The sequence below is a fragment of the Scomber scombrus genome, chromosome 6 (assembly GCF_963691925.1).
Source record: "Scomber scombrus chromosome 6, fScoSco1.1, whole genome shotgun sequence".
In the NCBI taxonomy this organism is placed as follows: domain Eukaryota; kingdom Metazoa; phylum Chordata; class Actinopteri; order Scombriformes; family Scombridae; genus Scomber; species Scomber scombrus.
Genome location: NC_084975.1, coordinates 30403675 through 30421654, shown reverse-complemented (window position 1 = coordinate 30421654; position 17980 = coordinate 30403675). Strand labels below are relative to the sequence as shown.

Here is a 17980-nt window from a genome sequence, read left to right as displayed (position 1 = left end):
TATTATAAATATTCATATCTGTTGCACTTTCAATTTTTTTTGTTATACTCTGACAAATTCTGACTTTTTTACCTCAAAGCAAATCAGTATTCCCTTTCATTTTTTTTCCTGTGTGCCTGTCAGGTTGTGTCAGCGTTACTAACTCCTTATTACTATTACTACCACTCTGAGATGTATTAAATTGTTGGTTTTTGAGGGACTAAGGCTATCCGCTAGATCTCATACAGTACTGAGATGGTACTACACTTAAATAGATGCATTGGGTTGGGAGACTCTTTACACACACAATGCAAATAATGCAAATGTTAAATCTGTGACACCTGAAACCGAAACATTAAGGCAAGTCGACTTCATTTTTTTAACGTAATATGACAAAACATTTTTTTGAATGGGATAGACAGGTACACAACAGCAACAAAATAAACCGCATACGCTGCATAATGAATGGCACAAGCAGTTCAAATAAACATAGCATGAGAAATGACTGGATTGAATGATAGGATTGCAACAGCTAGAACACTGATGTTATGGTATAAGTGTCCTTTAGCTGGATTTTGTTGTGGCATATACATTTTTTCCCCCTCTTACAAACATATAATGTCCTAAAAATATTTCCTTTGAATTAGTATACACACAAAAAATTCAGCTTTGCAGCCCCAGTCAGTGCCATGTTTAAGGTCCATTGAAAAATCAGCCTTTATCACAAACAACATGGCAAACATACTTTGACAGTAGAAGGAATTGCCCACACTGACAGAAGTGGTATTTTCTATGACTATTACCACATGTTACCAGATGTTGTAGCCTCAAGCCTTTTTGCAGTTCTCTAATATATAAAGCCATGATATTCTAACTCTAGCAGTTGGTATTTATAAGCTTTACCTCACTCACAAAAGAGAGAAGGGGAGATTCTTCAGTTGCTAATTCCTAAAGCCAAAAAAACAGGATGTCAGCTCTTTGATTTCATACTGCTCCATTTCACAGTCAGTGTGCTGAGCCAAAACAATGATAAACACATTGTTGCCCTAATATATTCTGACTGCGGTGCATGGTGGCCATGTTTCTGAAAGGGGTCAGTTGGCACAAGAAACAGGTAAATGAATAACAGCTGGGCTCAGAAAGCGGGGCATCTGTTGGATTCGAAAGCGACTGTGAGGGATTGAATAATCGCTTCCAGACTTTCAGTACGTCTCTGTGGCATTTTAATAACCTATTGTTTTCAGCACAAGTTATATTTTAATGGCTAATTTTTTAATTTCACCTACAGCCAATTGTAACTACCAGCATCTCAATATAACCAAGCTTTGCATTTAATTCAGCAAATGAATTCATTTTTACACTTAGGGGAAATACAGTCAGCTAGCAGCTTAGCCATTGTTGTGAAGAGCTGGGTGATGTCCATGATGGCTGCTGGGAGGTTCCCACTGAAGGCCCTCTTAAATCATCTGGGCTGGAATGCATCCTTAATCTCTGAATGTTTCTGAAGTTTAGTTTCATATGACCACACTCATGTATAATGCCTCCGACATATAGAGGACACCAGATGCCTTTCTGGGAGGTTTTTGAATGACAAACCTGTGAAACACTTGGCTTATTTAGACAAGTCACACTTCCTAAGGCCCAAAAGATAAAACTGCATTTCCTTTAAGTGGAGTTAACAAAGGAAGTCTTCCAATGATGGTTGGGTGAATGCAGCTTTAAATACCGTTCAAAGTTCATATAAATTGTGATGTTTTGGAATCATGATGTATTTCATGTAATTATCCCTTCATTCTTTCAGTTTGGCCATTTTTTGTGAAATTGCCTGATCCTATTCTTTAACTATGTGCTTGTATAGGTTCTCCAGCTTCCTCCCACAGACTAAAAATATGCAGTTTAGATTAATTGGTCACTTTAAATTCCCCATAGGTGTGAATGGTTGTCCGTCTACTATATGTTATCCCTCTGATGGACTAGCGACTACCCAGGATGTACCCTGCCTCTCGCCCAATGACAGCTAGATTTGGCTCCAGCACCCCCAGCAACCCTCTAGAGGATAAGCAGTATGTAAAATGAATGAATATTCTTTAACTAAAGATACCATTTTTGTTCAATAAGATATACGCCTGAGATAAGTAGCCATGCATCACCTCTGATAACTATTTTTACCACAGACATTACATATATATATACTTTATATACATTGATAAACCCCACAAAAGAGTGCAACAAATAGAAGTTTCAGGTGTGCAACTAAATGCACCATCTATGATATTTTAAAACTTCATCTTAAAATGGACGAGGTGCAAAAAAAAAATGACGACCTTCTGGTGTGCCGATGTAAGGATGCAAACAGCATAGCTACAAGGATCAAACGGTAACCAGGGATCGTGTTCACACCAAGCCTCTCGCTGAAAATATAGAAATTTAGAGCTTTCTGAACTTGGGCAACCAGGGTGAAATATATTTATTTTTCAGGTTTGTATTTGCTGCAAAACCTGTTTTCATGCAACTTTTTTTCTTTCTTAAGACGCACGCGAGTCGCAGCGGTAGTGACTTCCATCTCAATGCACCTGATTCGTTGCTTGCAAATCTTGACTTGCTGGTTTAGTCAATTTATATTCCCTCATCCTTTCATTACTATCGGCCTAACTTTGAGGCTTGTTTATTATAACAGGATGTTTGTCACGCGGTTGTTATTTTCAAAAAACACACTTGAAATTTTTTTTGCATTTAAAATATGTGACATTGTAACTGCTGTGCTTTTTAATTTGTGGTCAAATAAACGAATAGTCAATTTAAAAAACACACACACACACACAAAAAACAATATATAAAGTAACACTCAGTTAGAAATGTAATTTTTAAAGTTTGCATTACAATTTGAAAACCTAACATCATGTTTGACTTTTAAGTTTCGGGTATTTTTTTTAATAATGTGTCTCACAAAAACTCCCAAGATTACATGAGGCATCCATCTGTTTGCTTATTGTATGTATGAATGGTGCAGTTTCATTTCATGCATTCACTCCTAACTTCATATATGATGTATGTTCAAAGCCTCGCAAGCATAATTGTGTCACACATTAGGAGGGAGTGATGATGTTATGGGTTGAACCTGAAAGGAACTCGTTGACAGCTTACATATGTTTTTTTTAAGGGGCTTAAACTTGGTTCTCATACACAAAAGATCATGATGTAATAGATGAATGATGATTATTGGTGTATTGCTATAAATGCAGTAAGTGTATTTTTATTATAACTTTATCAATCATATGTAACGGTATGGTTGTCTTTTTTGTACCCACGAGAGCGTTTTAAGGTGTATTCAAGGATCCCTTATTGTGAACATAAAGTGATATTTCCCACAGCTGACTGGCAAAAAAACAGAGAGATGATAACTGCAAACATGTGGATGGTTGTTGTCTGTGGTCTGAAGATAGATTTTAGAAACAGATTTTTTTATACGCAAGATATTGAATTTATTTATTTTTTAGAAATGTATAATCCTACGTGACATACTTTTATGAAAGAAATATGAATTAAATCGCTATTTTTATCAACTAAACCTGTGTCCGGAGTCTAATCATTATTACAAGAAAGAGAAAAAGAGGAATAAATGTGCCTGTGTTTAACATTTCGTACAAATTTGGTGTTGGGTATATTGAAGTTATTAAAGTATCAGGCTATCATATGGTGACTGAGAGAACTAAACAAACTCCAGCTGTAATATGGCTCCAGTTTTTCAGTACTTGACTTCCATAAAGTCAGTGGACTCACAAGAGGCAGATGTAAAAAAAAAAAAAAAAAAAAAAATTCAATCCAATTTAAAGTTGCCCTTTAGTCCTAAAAGTGAAGCTTGTAGACTTAATGGTCAAGCTCCAAAAACACTGGATCATACATTTCTCATAATGCGCTATGAGACTTTAATTAGACCTCCTCCTTCACCTAAATGCCCCTAACCCTAACCCTAACCCTAACCCCCACTTTATAAGTCAGGCTTACATTTAAAAACTCTCATTGGGGTTATCTTGGATTTGGTTTGTTATATGTTATTTTTTTTAAGACTTGGGAGCTCTCCTTCCACAGACGATATTATACATTTTTCCCACAGCCTGAATTGAACTTCATGGGTAAAACAGGTGGAGTGCATCTTTTCAGAAAATACATGTGTTGTCTTAGTTAGCTTGTGTTTTCCATCTATTCCATTCCATCCATGTCAAATGAGACAAAAACACATGTTCATTTTATTTATTGAGGAAAATTATCCATTTTTATTTGTGTGTGAAAAATGTATGTGAACCTCTTGGATCATCAATTCACTTGAGTGTTTCAATCAATGGGATGAAAATCAATGATGAGTCTGAGAGAAATCTTGTCCTTATCAAAATCTGAGCTTCAAAACACAGGTTTGTGGAAGTGCGTCATGGCTCGAACAAAGCAGATTTCTGAGGACCTTAGAAGAAGAATTTGCTGATAGGATACTGGCAGGCTGGAAGGGGTTACAAAACCATCATAAAAATCTTTGGAGTAATGGGAGGTTCTGCAGTAATAGGAGATTACATTCAGGTATTTGTAACTTTTTTTTGGATCACAGATTGTGCCTGTAAAAAAATTTCCTCCAAAATGATAATGCTACTTTTAAATACGCACAAATGTTTAAACAGGCAGTGGTCGAAGTATCAGGAGCTCTAAGTCAAGTGAAAATAGCAATAACAAAATATAAAAATAGTTTTATTTCATTGCCCCAGTTACTTATATAAAACATTCTAATTATGCAGCGCATTGGCTCCTGACAGAGTTATATTATTAAATATTATGATACTGTAAAATTATTACTGATGCATTAAAACATAGGAAGTAATGAAAGAACTTATCATAGAATCAATTATCAAAGAAAAAGATACCGGTGACTCCTGTTCTTATCAAATATGTGGCTATTGAGGTGGTCCCCTCCTAGAGGTACCTTGGCATCCTTGAGGATAACAGGCTGGACTGGAAAGAGAACACCCGTGCCATTTTAACAAAGGCCCAGTCCAGGCTGTTCTTCCTCAGGAGGCTTTGGTCGTTTGATGTCAGCAGGTCACTCTTGAATGTGTTTTATTAAAGTATTTTAGCTAGTGTGCTTTTTTATGTTGTTGTCTGTTGGGGGTGGGGGTTAAAGCCAGAGGACAGAAATAGGATCAACAAGTTAATAAAAAAGGCAGGATCAATCATTGGTTTGCCTTCTGACTCACTAGAGGTGGTCATGGAGAAGAGAGGACCATATATAAGGACCACCCATTTTATGGTGTTTTTAGTGAACTGAAGAGCTCCTTTAGTGCCAGACTAGTGATGCCAAGGTGCTATTCAGAAATATTCATAAGGTCCTTTATACCTGGTGCAGTGAGGTTTTTTAATTGTTGTTGACTGCTGTATGTTGGCTGTCTTCGTGTGAATGTGACATTCAATCTCCCCTCTAAGGGATTAATAAAGTATCTCTTATCTTAATTTATTTCAATGTTTGTAGCTGGCCAAGGTGGAGGTAATTTAACTCCTTCATATATGTTGAGCAGTATATAATGTAGTTAAAACCACAGTAAAGGATCATCATTTTTTACTTGACCATATGTTTTGTAAAAAAAAAATCTTTATTTCCTTCTAAAATGCAAGGGAGATATTGTACATGAGTAAGTAGCCTAAGTACTTTAAGATTATATTTAAGTACAATTTTCCATCACTGAATACAGACCAACACATAACACGCAGCCTGACCTGTGCCTAACATAAAAAGAGCCACACACACACACACACACACACACACACACACACACACACACACACACACACACACACACACACACACACACACACACACACACACACACACACACACACACACACACACACAATACAAACTTATCCACATTCTTTACGGCAAAATGAATGTTATGGAATAATGTAGTTTGTCCCTTTCTACTTGCCATTGCCAACCCAGGGAGCTTTTTTTGTGCCACCCGCATTCCGTGAAGACCCGCCCCTTCCTGCCTTTGATTGGTTCGTCTTCGGTGCCTTCGTTGATTAGATTGGTTAGGTCACAGTATGATCCGTGAGATGGCTGGGTTAGGATAAGAATATCAGGATCTGAGCCAATCAGATGCAGATAGGGGCGGGTCTTCGCAGAATGCGGGTGGTAAAAAAAAAACCAAAACGCGTTGACATTGATAGAGAGACTAGTGAGCGGAAGTGAGCGTTTGTTTATTAGTGAACTGTTCAAAACATTGACCTGGAGCCTGATAGCCCTCGACAATGTCCTCCGGTGATGGAATTCAGATACCGAGCCGTCTCCCGCTACTGCTGACCCATGAAGGAGTGCTCCTCCCGGGCTCCACCGTCAGGTTCAGCGTGGACTCTCCGCGGAATATGCACCTGGTGAAGCACCGACTACTGAAGGGGACCTCCCTGAAAAGCACCATCATAGGAGTGATTCCCAACACCAGAGACCCAGAGCACGAAACGGACGACCTCCCCAGCTTGCATAAGTAATAAACACTGAACATATACATTTGATACCCACAGAGAGAGAGTGAGTGTTGTTTTGCAGGTGTGACATGTCAGCTGGCTGCACGGAACCCCCAACCTGAGGGTCGAGACCCTCCAACCTGAGGGTCGAGACCCTCCTAGAGTGCCTCCATATGAGTTATGGGATGAGAGAGGCCCTGACATAGTTCTATCACACCAAATGATCCATTATAAGGCAAGAATGTTGCCCCAGAGTAAATTAATATCCATTTATCATGTTGATGCACCACATGTGTGAATTTCTGTAGTTATAACTTAATAAATAACCAACAGGTAGATGTGAGCTTCCTTTTGACGCTCATTTGTGATCTTCTGTCTTCCCTGAACTGGGAGCAGCAGACCAGCAATTTGATTCAAATTAACACCGTTTTTCCACAAGGAAATATTGATAATTCATAATTTGCTTTTCATTATTATTCCCCAAAAATGACTATGCTATGCACGCCATGTTATTAATAGGCGTAAAGTGGTATTTTGTATGTTAATAAGAATGAATACTGTCTGACAAATGATGCTGTTTGTTCTAAAAAAGTCTACAGCTCAGCTACGGCCCTGCAGTCAAACACAGTCAGCAAAGCACAGAGAGATGGACTTTAACCTTTCCCCCAGCAGTTAACCAGGCCGGTCTGGTTACTAAGTAGCATATATTTGTCTCTCTCTATCAGCTCCAGTTTCTGTAAATACTGTACTGAGCCCAAAACTGTTGCTTTCCAGTTAAGTTATATGGATCAAACTCAGATAAATAAAAAAAAGAGAAAAAAAGAATCAGATGTGTTTATCCATCGTGTTTGTTGTGTTCGACCACAGGAATCTGGCGTGGATGCTTGGGGAAAAGAGGGATTAAATGTTCGGTTTCAAAGACAGCTTTTCCTCCAATAAGTAAATAATTTAGAGCTGCAGCACCTTTAAACTGCATCCCGGATCAACCACCATCCACACACACATACACACACACACACAGCTACAGTCATCTATGTTGGGGTTGCAGCCGCTTACACATCACATCCAGGAATATGTTGGCCGCTGCAAGCCCATAATCAGAAACATATTTAGTGTGTGTATTGGGGGGGGGGGGGGTTGGTGAGTCAGGTAATGTCTCCAGAAGCTACTAATTTGTATACTTGTGTAATTTTTCCCTACTGCTGGCATGTCATCGCATGAGTCGAACAGCACACATTTAATTCTTAAATGAAGCTGAGTCCATTCGTCTTAATCTGCTCAACATCCAGATATTTCTCTGGGGTCACCCAGAGAGGTTGCTTTGATGTTCCTCACATATTGTCCTGCTATGTACATTTTTTACATTTAATTCAATTACACTCTGGCTGACTTTAAGGGCATACAGTAAAATGACAAATGCCGTTTAGCGTCGAGGAATGTCCCTTTTAAAAAATCAGGGGAAGCTGAATTCCTCCAATAAGTTGTCTGTCAAAGCCCTCCTCTGTCTCATATCACTCACTTTCTCTCTCTCTCTCTCTCTCTCTCTCTCTCTCTCTCTCTCTCTCTCTCTGTAGAATCGGTACAGCGGGGATCGCAGTGCAGGTGGTCGGCAGTAATTGGCCGAAGCCCCATTACACCCTCCTCATCACAGGATTGTGCCGCTTTAGTGTGTCGGGTTTGCTGAAGGAGCGACCCTTCGTGCTGGCAGAGGTAAAGCTTATTTTAGATCAGACTCCGTTTAAACACTTTGACAGATTTAATTCTGTGGATATTTGTGGCTACCTAATGTTGTCTCAATACGTCCTCTCAGTATTGCTGTTACAAATTAAAGGAGAGTGAAAGTGAGTCAAACTGACTGCTGGAAGTAGAATTGGCCAATACTTGCCGTCTTCCTCAGGAGCTGAGAATAGGGACCCACTCATAAAAACATTGCTCTATAGCGCTAATAGTGGTCAAAATCTCTGCAGTGTACCTTTAATCTGCTAATTTGTTTTTTTGTGAAGCATTGTAACAGCTGCCTTACTGTTTCACTGACTCCATTAAAGGTGCAGTACGTAGAATTTCGTGAATAAACATCTGAAACTAAGAATTCTGTTTTTTTGGGAAACATAGTGCCAAAAACAAAACCGGACTTCCAAAATACACAGCAGTGTATGTCGGTATCCAGTACACAGTATGTGTATGTGTGTCTAATTGCAGGTGGAGCAGTTGGATAAACTGGAGCAATATACGACCCCGGCAACGGACGATGTAGCGGCACAAGATGGAGAGCTGGGGGAGCTGTCCCACAAGTTCTACCAGGCTGCTGTACAGGTGTGTGGTGTGTGTGTGTGTAGGCCCGTCACGATAACTACTTTTATCAGACGATATATTCGCTCGCATTCTCGGTCACTTTTCTGCCGCTCGCACTCGCTCAACCGATCACTCTCTATGCACACGTTAAACAGAATTTCCCAGGGATTTGACTCACGTTTGGAACAGCGCCCCCCCAAATGCTATATTTTATTTTTATTAGACTGCCATTATGGTTGGGGACAGAGTTATTTACCTTTAATTCTTCTACAGTCTCCACTCAGGACGTACACAGTGAGGAATGGAGGACACTACTTGTTTAGCCAATGTGACATGAATAGCCTCTTAGCTGCTAATGTGAAGTGTGGCATTATTGAGGTCATAAAATGGATCAAGTTCATGTCCATGTATCATATGATAAGTCAAAATATATACATGATGATGCCGATAATTACGTTATTGTACGATAAGTTGACAACGTAATTATTGTGACAGGCCTAATGATGAATGGCTAACATCAGGTTGAGATCGGCATTTCATAAAAAGTTTGTCCAGTTAATAACATTTGGTGAATCTGAGTTAAAACATATCATGAAAAAAGTAAGAAAGGTTCATGGGAAGAAGAAAAAGATAGTTTAAAGGTTATCTTCTTTACCTTCTTTGGACTTTCAACCTTTCACCATCATTTGACCATTAGATTGGTTCATATCCACTAATGTTTCTTTAGCATCTGTATGTGTCCCTCCATGTGACCATCCTCCCTCACTTTCTCATGGCTGTGGACACATACAGTACCTGCTCATGCTCACAGCAGTTACTCAGACATGTTAATACAAAGTGCCCCCTGTATGTTTTTCATCCCCCTAAAATACATCCTGAGGAAATGAGGAGGAGAATTTAACTTGACAGAGTGGCTTTTAAATAAAATTACCATAAAAACAATCCCACCATCCCAGAAACATGAGAGCTATACATTTTCCTCTGATTTGTGTCACGTTTACAGTCGTGATGTATGTACAGCCCAGATAATGATGATGTATAAGTCCATCAACACGCTGTCAGTGTTCGTGTAATGACGATCAGCAGGCATTCACGTACAAGCTGGGAAAGAGTGAAATAAAGAAACTGTTTGGCCCCTTTGGGAAGTTTTTTTGCTTCCTTGTTGAGAGTTAAATGAGGATACAGCTCTTATATCTGTCCACTTAACATGTAATTGGAGCCAGGAGACATTTAGAAATCTAAAATGTCAAAAAAATAATGCCATATCAGCAAGAAGTTAATTTTACAAGAATTTGACTAGTTTTAAGCTATGTGACAAACTAAGATAAACAGTTAGATCACATACTGACAGCTTTGATTTTAGCTTATTCATAGTTAGCTGTTAGCTTAGCCAGTGCACTACGGAGAGACTGGACAAAGCAGATGAAAATATCCAATTTTTTTTAAATCGGAAAAGCAATTTTTCCACATTTATGTTTGTTGTGGTCGATTAAATTAATCTTTTTACTTGGGAAGCATGAACAGACAGATCCGAGAGTGGTATCAATCTTCTCGTCTAACTCTTAAGCAACAATTTGAATATTTCCCAAAATGTCAAACCGTTTCTTTAAAGACTTCAAAAGGTACATAACCAAAACACAAAAATGGTGTAAATATATTAAACGTTTATTCATTCGAAACACCAAAATAAGAATTGGCTGTGCAGGAAACAAAAGACATCTCATCTGTGGGAAGAACAGTCTGCATGTGTTCAATCATTGCTTGCTTTAGCCTTAAGATGTTGCTTTTGGACATTTTATTTTGTGTATATTTTTTCACAAAAATATCCTTCAGAATGAGCAAAAGCTTTTATTTTTAAGTACTTACCAGCTGGCTCATCATTCACCAGTTAATCACATGACGGGCGTGTGTTTTCATTCACAATTTATGTTTGAGCTGGTTTTTACTCTCACTGGGCAAACTCTGTGAATTTTTCGAATGTCAAAACTGATCAAAATAACAAGAAACAGACATTTTTCTTATGTGCAGTGAACAGTGATGACAGCAAAAGCATGCTACGATGAATTTGACTTGAAAACGCTCTTAATGGTGTCAATAATTCTAATCCTACTGTGTTTGTGTTTGTGTTTGTGTGTGTGTGTGTGTGCAGTTGTTAGGTATGTTGGACATGTCTGTTCCAGTGGTGGCTAAATTCAGACGTCTGTTGGACAGCCTGCCCAGAGAAACCCTACCTGATTTAGTTGCCTCGATGATCCGCACCTCAAACAAGGAGAAATTACAGGTGAAGGGACTGTTTAGGGTCTGTGTCTCCCAAACTTCAACAAAACACTCGATGTGACAGAAGTGTGTAAAGAAACAGGATTATATAGCATCTTTTCAATTGATCAGGGTTTGGTTTGTAGAAAAATGAAATGATCCGGTGAAGATCTGTAAAATTCCTCTTGGTGCGCCCTGGTCAAATGCGTGGGGGGGAGGGGGGAGGAAGGGGTTGGTATCATATCACACACACCAATATCTCTCAGTTTGGATTTTTAATGCTACCATCAAACGTAGGGCTGGGTATCGTTTAAAGAATTACGATACCAGTACCAATCCAAATACCCTTAAAGTGATACTGATACCAATTGAGTGCTTCATGCGATACCCATCATATGAATAGAAGCATTAAATTGCATCAAATGCCACCGCAGACGGGTTGTAGCTGCTGTGGCAGTGGGCCAATCACATATCGCATTAAATCGAAGAATGCTTGTGTTGATTGGCTGCGAGCAAATAGTCATATTTTCTAGCTCTGGGTGCAAAAAGGACTGATTGCAGGTATCGGTCAGTACTTGGTATCAATTTATTTTGGTTGATACCTCAAAGGTATCGAGTAGTTTAACCAGTCCTAACCAAAAGGCACCAAAGAGCACAATTTAAAGTTTGAAATGAACTTTTGATAACTCCATGTGTGATGTGAAGGTCCTGGATGCAGTGAGCTTGGAGGAGCGTTTTAAGAAGGCTCTGCCCATGTTGACCAAACAGATAGAGGGACTAAAACTGCTGCAGAAAACCAGGAAAATGAATCCCGACCATGAGAAGAGGGTAACAAGCATTTGTGCTTCTCCCCTTTTGTATTCTTAAAACGTCTGCGTTCATATGTCTGTAAACTCCCCCCCGGTGTCCCATCTGTTCAGGTGCTGTCGGTGCGTAAAGGCGGAGTGTTCCCGGGACGGCAGTTCAATTTGGATGAGGAGGACGAAGATGACGATGGAGATGACACTGCAGCCTTGGAGAAGAAGGTCCACGGGGCCAACATGCCTGAAGCTGCATTCAGGGTTTGCCTCAAGGAGCTCAAGAGGTGAACTTTCCTGTGATTTCACTGAGGATTCCTGCTTGACAGTCAGACGGGTATTACATTTAATCTTGCTCATCTGTACTCAGATTGAAGAAGATGCCTCAGTCCATGCCAGAGTATGCCCTGACCAGAAACTACTTGGATTTGATGGTAGAGTTGCCGTGGAGCAAAAGCACCAAAGGTAAACAAAGCAACAAGCAATGTTTAGCAGAGTCCAGTCCAGCTGTGTCACATACTGCATATCTGTATATCTCCCATAGTCCTCAGCTATGTCTTTGCACCACAGCCAAAGAATTACAAGTGTAATGACATGTGACAGCTTTGGCATCATCAGAAGCCAAATGTTTTGGCTTTGATGGAGCTCAGCTAAAAGTTTTCTCCTGTGTTTCTATGTTTTAATTCAAGGCAAGGCTCAACATGTGGCGACTGTGCCGAATATTTCAATGTAATCAGTCTCATATTTTTCTGTTGTGCAGCTTTTTTTATTGTATTGAGCAACTGAAAAGATTTTAGTTCTTTTCGTTGGAATATGGGTGTCTGCAAATTTCTCTTTTTTGGGAAATGTATGATTCAGTCTTTGTTCTCCACTGAAATTGAAACGTTCATTTTAGTGCCTTTTTTGGTTTTATAACCCACAATTGTACGGTTTACTCCCACTGCTCTCATCAACTTCTTTTCCAGCGAACAAAGCTCTCATACATGCACTGAATGCACCAAAGTTAGCAGACAAAGTGAGCAACTAGCCGGTGAACACAGTGGAGCATTTAGCAGCTAAAGAGACGGATGTTTTTTTTCTCAGGAGTTAATGGAGAAGAAAACACAGCTAAAAAGAGAGTGAATATTGGACTTGGAGTTCATGAGGCAACGTGAAACATGATTCTTAAGAATGCTAATGTAGCTCCATATCTGCGGGATGTGTAAATTAGCAATAATTTGCTAACATGTTAGCTCTAACAACTTGAGAGGGTGATATGTCAGTGTTGAGCTCATAACTTGTTCTGCTGCCCCCAAGTGGCCAAAATAACACTATCAAATTCACATCATTTGAAAGTCTAAAATTCTTTTCATATCAATTTATTTCAGTTTTGTCATCTCCAAGTTTTTATTCTACTGCATCAGAAAAGTTATTAAAAAGACTTACTTTTTATCACTCATGTCCAAATGTGAACCCAGACTCATTTCCATCAAAATTCAAAGGCAATCATCTTCCCAGCTGGTGTATCAGAATGACACGCTGCCAATCGGTTTCAGAAAGTGATATAATAATACGCACAGACACAGAGTGACTGCTTTGCTTTGTTCTTGCTGCGGACCACAGACTGTCCCTATAACAAATAACCTCAGATCAGTGGAGACTGCTGACTCTAAAAGTAGATCACATCTTTCATTCAATTGGAGAGTCAAAGGTTATAGCTGAAGCATGTGCTGCAAATAAATCTGTTTAACTAATCAGTTAGTTGCAGCGTCTGGCTTCAAAAGGCCCACCGGTGCAGCAGAGTAGATACCGCTGTTATACGGCGACTTGTGGGAAAGTTCTCACAGACTCTCTGATTTTCTGCTGCCTTCTCTTCACTCGGCTTCTGCACCTTTCTGTCATCACTTTCACTCAGTAACTGTAATGTTTTCTCTTTCTTCCTTGGGTACATCAATCTCAACCATGTCCCAATATGCGCACACATACACACACACACACTCTCTCACACACACACTCGTCAGACTGTCTTGACATCCAAGCTGCTCGTACCCTATTGGACAATGATCACTATGCCATGGACAAGCTGAAGAGACGTGTGCTGGAGTACCTGGCTGTTAGACAACTGAAGGCTTCACTCAAGGTGTGTCTTGTAGATCGGTTAGTCCATTAAACATGTAAATCTTTTATAATATACAGGGATCTAATTTCTTAAAGTCATATTTCTGTGGATTTCATGCTGCCGCTGTGTCTTTAGGGACCCATTCTGTGCTTTGTGGGGCCCCCGGGAGTCGGTAAGACGAGCGTAGGACGCTCCATAGCCAGGACTCTGGGCAGAGAGTTCCACCGCATCGCTCTAGGAGGTGTCTGTGACCAATCAGACATCCGTGGACACAGGTATGATCTACACTGTAGTTTTACAAGCACAGAGTACATGTTGAGTTTGCCCTGTATGGTTGTAGTGAGGGGTCTTTGACAAGTCACAGGTAGACACAAGGCCAGCTGTTACATGTAAATGTACTCCTGAGACACCGCAAAGACGTGAGTTTGACTTTGCGCTCACGTTGGAGGTGATTCATCTTTCAAAATGTATTTTTTACTGAATTTTTACTGGTGGGTCAGATCATAATCTAGTTTCAGGACTTGGGTAATTGGAAATAATGTGCCACAGCAGTATGAGTTCTGTTGTTTTTAAAGAGGAATCAGTGTTGGACAAGCCAAATATTTGGATGACATTTTAAACACGATCAAACTTCACCATGATCAAAAAAAGTTATTTTTAAAGCTCATTTTTGAAAATAATCTGTTTTAAGCTTGTCCTAAGAGACTCCTGTCGCAGGGGAAATGTGAATCTTTTTTTTTTTAATTCAGTCCATTCGGACCAGGCTGACAGATGGGCTGAATATGTATCCCAATTACTTGAGGAATCCTGCCGATATCTTTCCAGCATGCCTTGGAGTCCACCTGTGTGTGATTTTTTTTTAAAAGGGTTGATGATGTGATTAGAACACACATGTGCATTTTAAGGTCCTGCACATGAAAGGCAGCAGAATTTTGTAACATGAGATAGGAAGACATTTATAGGCTTTGGCGCCACATCAGGAATCAAACCTTCATTTCTCGACATGTCCATACTTAGTGTATACACACACACACACACACACTCACACACACTATCATAATGCAACACAGTACATTGATGTGCACATGACTCATATATACAATATCCTCAGTAATTTAAGTCAATAAAAAGTCATTACAGTTCGGGAGCCATGACACTGAGGTTGCCTTTGACCAGTCTGTTAAAGGTGCAATATGTAAGAATCCGAAATACTTTCTCTTTAATGACACTGGTGGCCATTCATTCAGCTGCAGTCTGCATCCTGTTGCTCAAACTCAGACAGCACAAAACCACAATTTCACAATATATTCCACATACTTTGCAGTAATAATAACCTGGAGTGCCCTGTATTCCAGTGGTTACAGTGCATGCCACATACCCGCAATGTCCCTGGTTCTAGTCTGGCAAGGGACCTTTGTTGCATGTCACACCCATCTCTCTCTCTGTCCCTTTGTTTCCTGTCAGCCTCTATGCCAACGATAAATAATAAAGGCAAAAAATGCCCAAAAAATGATGTTAAAAAAACTAAACAAACCTAAATGTCACAGTGATCAGTTGACAGGTTGTTATTGGCAACCCAGAAAGTCAGGGAAGGTCTCATTTTATTATTTCCTCACATTCTGCTTACTTACATCTTACAACAGCCTCTATTAGGAATGATTTGGAGCTGTGTAAAAACAAACACAGATCAGCATCTCATACATCAGCTCTACTTGAGGAAGGAAGTGAGGAATAGGAGGCTTCTCTGTGTAGCACTTAGGGGACGTGTGTAAATTGTAGCTACAGGAAATAACCGGGGTTACATTCTCTCTCTGAACTGCATTAAACTCTGCATTCTCATGGGTCACACGCCATGCCACCCACCACCGCAACTAGATTTTCAACCTGTGGGAAACACCGCGGACGCAAACCACAAAGGTTGGTATATAGTCTTAGGTACGATTGACAGGCACAGTATTGGAGTCCGCATCTGTGCCTTTGTGTCTGTGTGTAGAGTTCATCTCAGATTGCAGGCTGATCCAGCAGGCTTGGTATTTTAAAGGAAGAGTTTACACCTACTCTAAAGCCAGATGAGAAACATGTGTCCAGCATACCAACAGCACGAGGGCAAGAGATAAAGATGAAAGTTCTCTAACCATCCATTATAACATTTGTTCAACAAAAAAACCTCCAAAAAAACTTCTCAGAGAGCTCGACCACTCCAGTAGTTTCTTATTAACCATTTTGTTTATGTATTTTTATTTGCTGTCTTTGAACCACATTTCATGCTCTCAACTTGTAAACACCAGAAACTTGCTTGAATTAGCTCATTTGTCATGGATTACATTATGTCTGCTCTCGATTTTGTAAAGTTATACTATTGTTGCATGCTATGCATAGAGCAACAGAAACAGAGCTGACCTCTAGTCAATGCTAATGCATTGCATATGTTTAAAAGTAGTGGATGACAAGACATGATGTTCACCTTGACATGTGTATTTTCTGCTGTCACAAGCAAGATTATTATGATTATTATTATTATAGGTTATTATAGTGAACTAAATACTGTAAACTAAACAGTAAAACTAAAATATACATAAAATGTCTTTAGTTTTCTTCTTTGTCAATTTGGCCAAATTTGTCAACCTAATAGCCATGAGGCAAAAACATGCCAAAAAACTCGTGAAAATGTACACATGTACCAGATCTGGTGAAAAATGAGATATTTTATGGTTAGCAGAAATGGGCATGTCAAAATGGCTCAAGGGCACCCACTAGGCCAACTTCAAATTTGAAGCCCCTCCTTCCACATCGATGTAGACAAATGAAATTTGTTATACATATGTATCATGTCAAGATTCACAAAAAAAATTCTTGGAAGCATGCCCTAAACTGAACAGGAAGTCAGCCATTTATATTCAAATTTGAAATTATGGCGTCCTTTTCCCCCTTATTTCGTCTCATACACCGGTATGTCCTATACAGCAGTAAAATACAGAAGTTGGATCTCAATATGATTATAGGTATGTAAAGGGCCATCCACACTAAGAACAATAACAATAACTATAGAGATAAGGATGTGAGCGTCCACACTTATGAACTATAACGTCCTAAAAACAGCAGTGTCGAGCACGCGCTGCACGCTCCAGCTGTGTCGGCAGCTAATGAAAATAGGCTATTAATAACTCGTTAATGCTGTATGCTGTACGGGAAAAAGAAAAAAAGAAAACCAGGCTGGTTCACCGTTGGGTGCTGATTCTGTGTGTTGATCAGAAGTATTTCAGACACCAGTTGTTGTGATGTTTCAGTACTGACCCGACTAACAGCAGCAGATTAGACTGAAGACTAAGATTCAGTAGCTTTGTTGTATTTCCACTGGATGGAACAGAGGATGATGCTTTGTTTGACTCTGGGACTGACACAGAGTCTGAGGACAGGGTGCTTGGTGAGCCTTAATGCGACTTATTTGCGCACAGCGACAGCTCTGATGAAGAGTTTTTGGGACTCAGTAAGCACACAGATACACACTGTATTAAATATGTAAAGTTACTGTGTTCTTTCTAAAGGTTTAATTTAAACTCACAGCCTAATCCTAACCCAGTCTGACTCAATATAGCGGTCCAGTTCAGTTAAGCAAATCATTACCGGACCATTAACCATTAACCCAGCACACTGTTTCAGGTGTAATATGTGTTTTGATTGTGTTTCAAATAAAAGTAATTGAAAAGGTTTTTTAATATAAAGGTAATTAAAAACTTATAAATGAATAACTACTGGTGCATTCAAATAAACCAGCCTTTAATAAGAAAGTGTTTTTCCCAGCATGACACCCCCCAAAGTAGACTGTGACTAATACACCAGTGTGACTCATCCAGTGTTGACGGTTTTTACGGTATGTGTCAATAGACTGTGCCGCAGTCCAGCATGCACAGGGATGCGAGGGCCCCATTCAATGCTGCTTGCAGCTTTAATTATTATTATAAACAAACATATACAAACATTAAAATGAAAAACAAATGAAAAACAAACAGTAATAACTCTGGTCACGAGTAGATTTTAGGACTGTGTTAGAAATGGA

The 17980-nt window shown here is 39.5% G+C and overlaps 1 protein-coding gene across 1 annotated transcript in view; it reads left to right on the top strand.

Annotated features, from left to right (window-relative positions):
* Positions 1–6204: 6204 nt before the first annotated feature.
* Positions 6205–17980, top strand: part of lonp2 (lon peptidase 2, peroxisomal) — a 20079-nt gene continuing 8303 nt past the window's right edge. The window contains exons 1-9 of the mRNA XM_062421122.1: positions 6205–6500; positions 8055–8190; positions 8680–8793; positions 10922–11053; positions 11734–11856; positions 11949–12112; positions 12196–12290; positions 13826–13944; positions 14059–14198. Of these exons, the coding sequence (XP_062277106.1) occupies positions 6268–6500; positions 8055–8190; positions 8680–8793; positions 10922–11053; positions 11734–11856; positions 11949–12112; positions 12196–12290; positions 13826–13944; positions 14059–14198 (1256 nt within the window). The 5' untranslated portion in view covers positions 6205–6267. The remainder of the gene's footprint in view (positions 6501–8054; positions 8191–8679; positions 8794–10921; positions 11054–11733; positions 11857–11948; positions 12113–12195; positions 12291–13825; positions 13945–14058; positions 14199–17980) is intronic.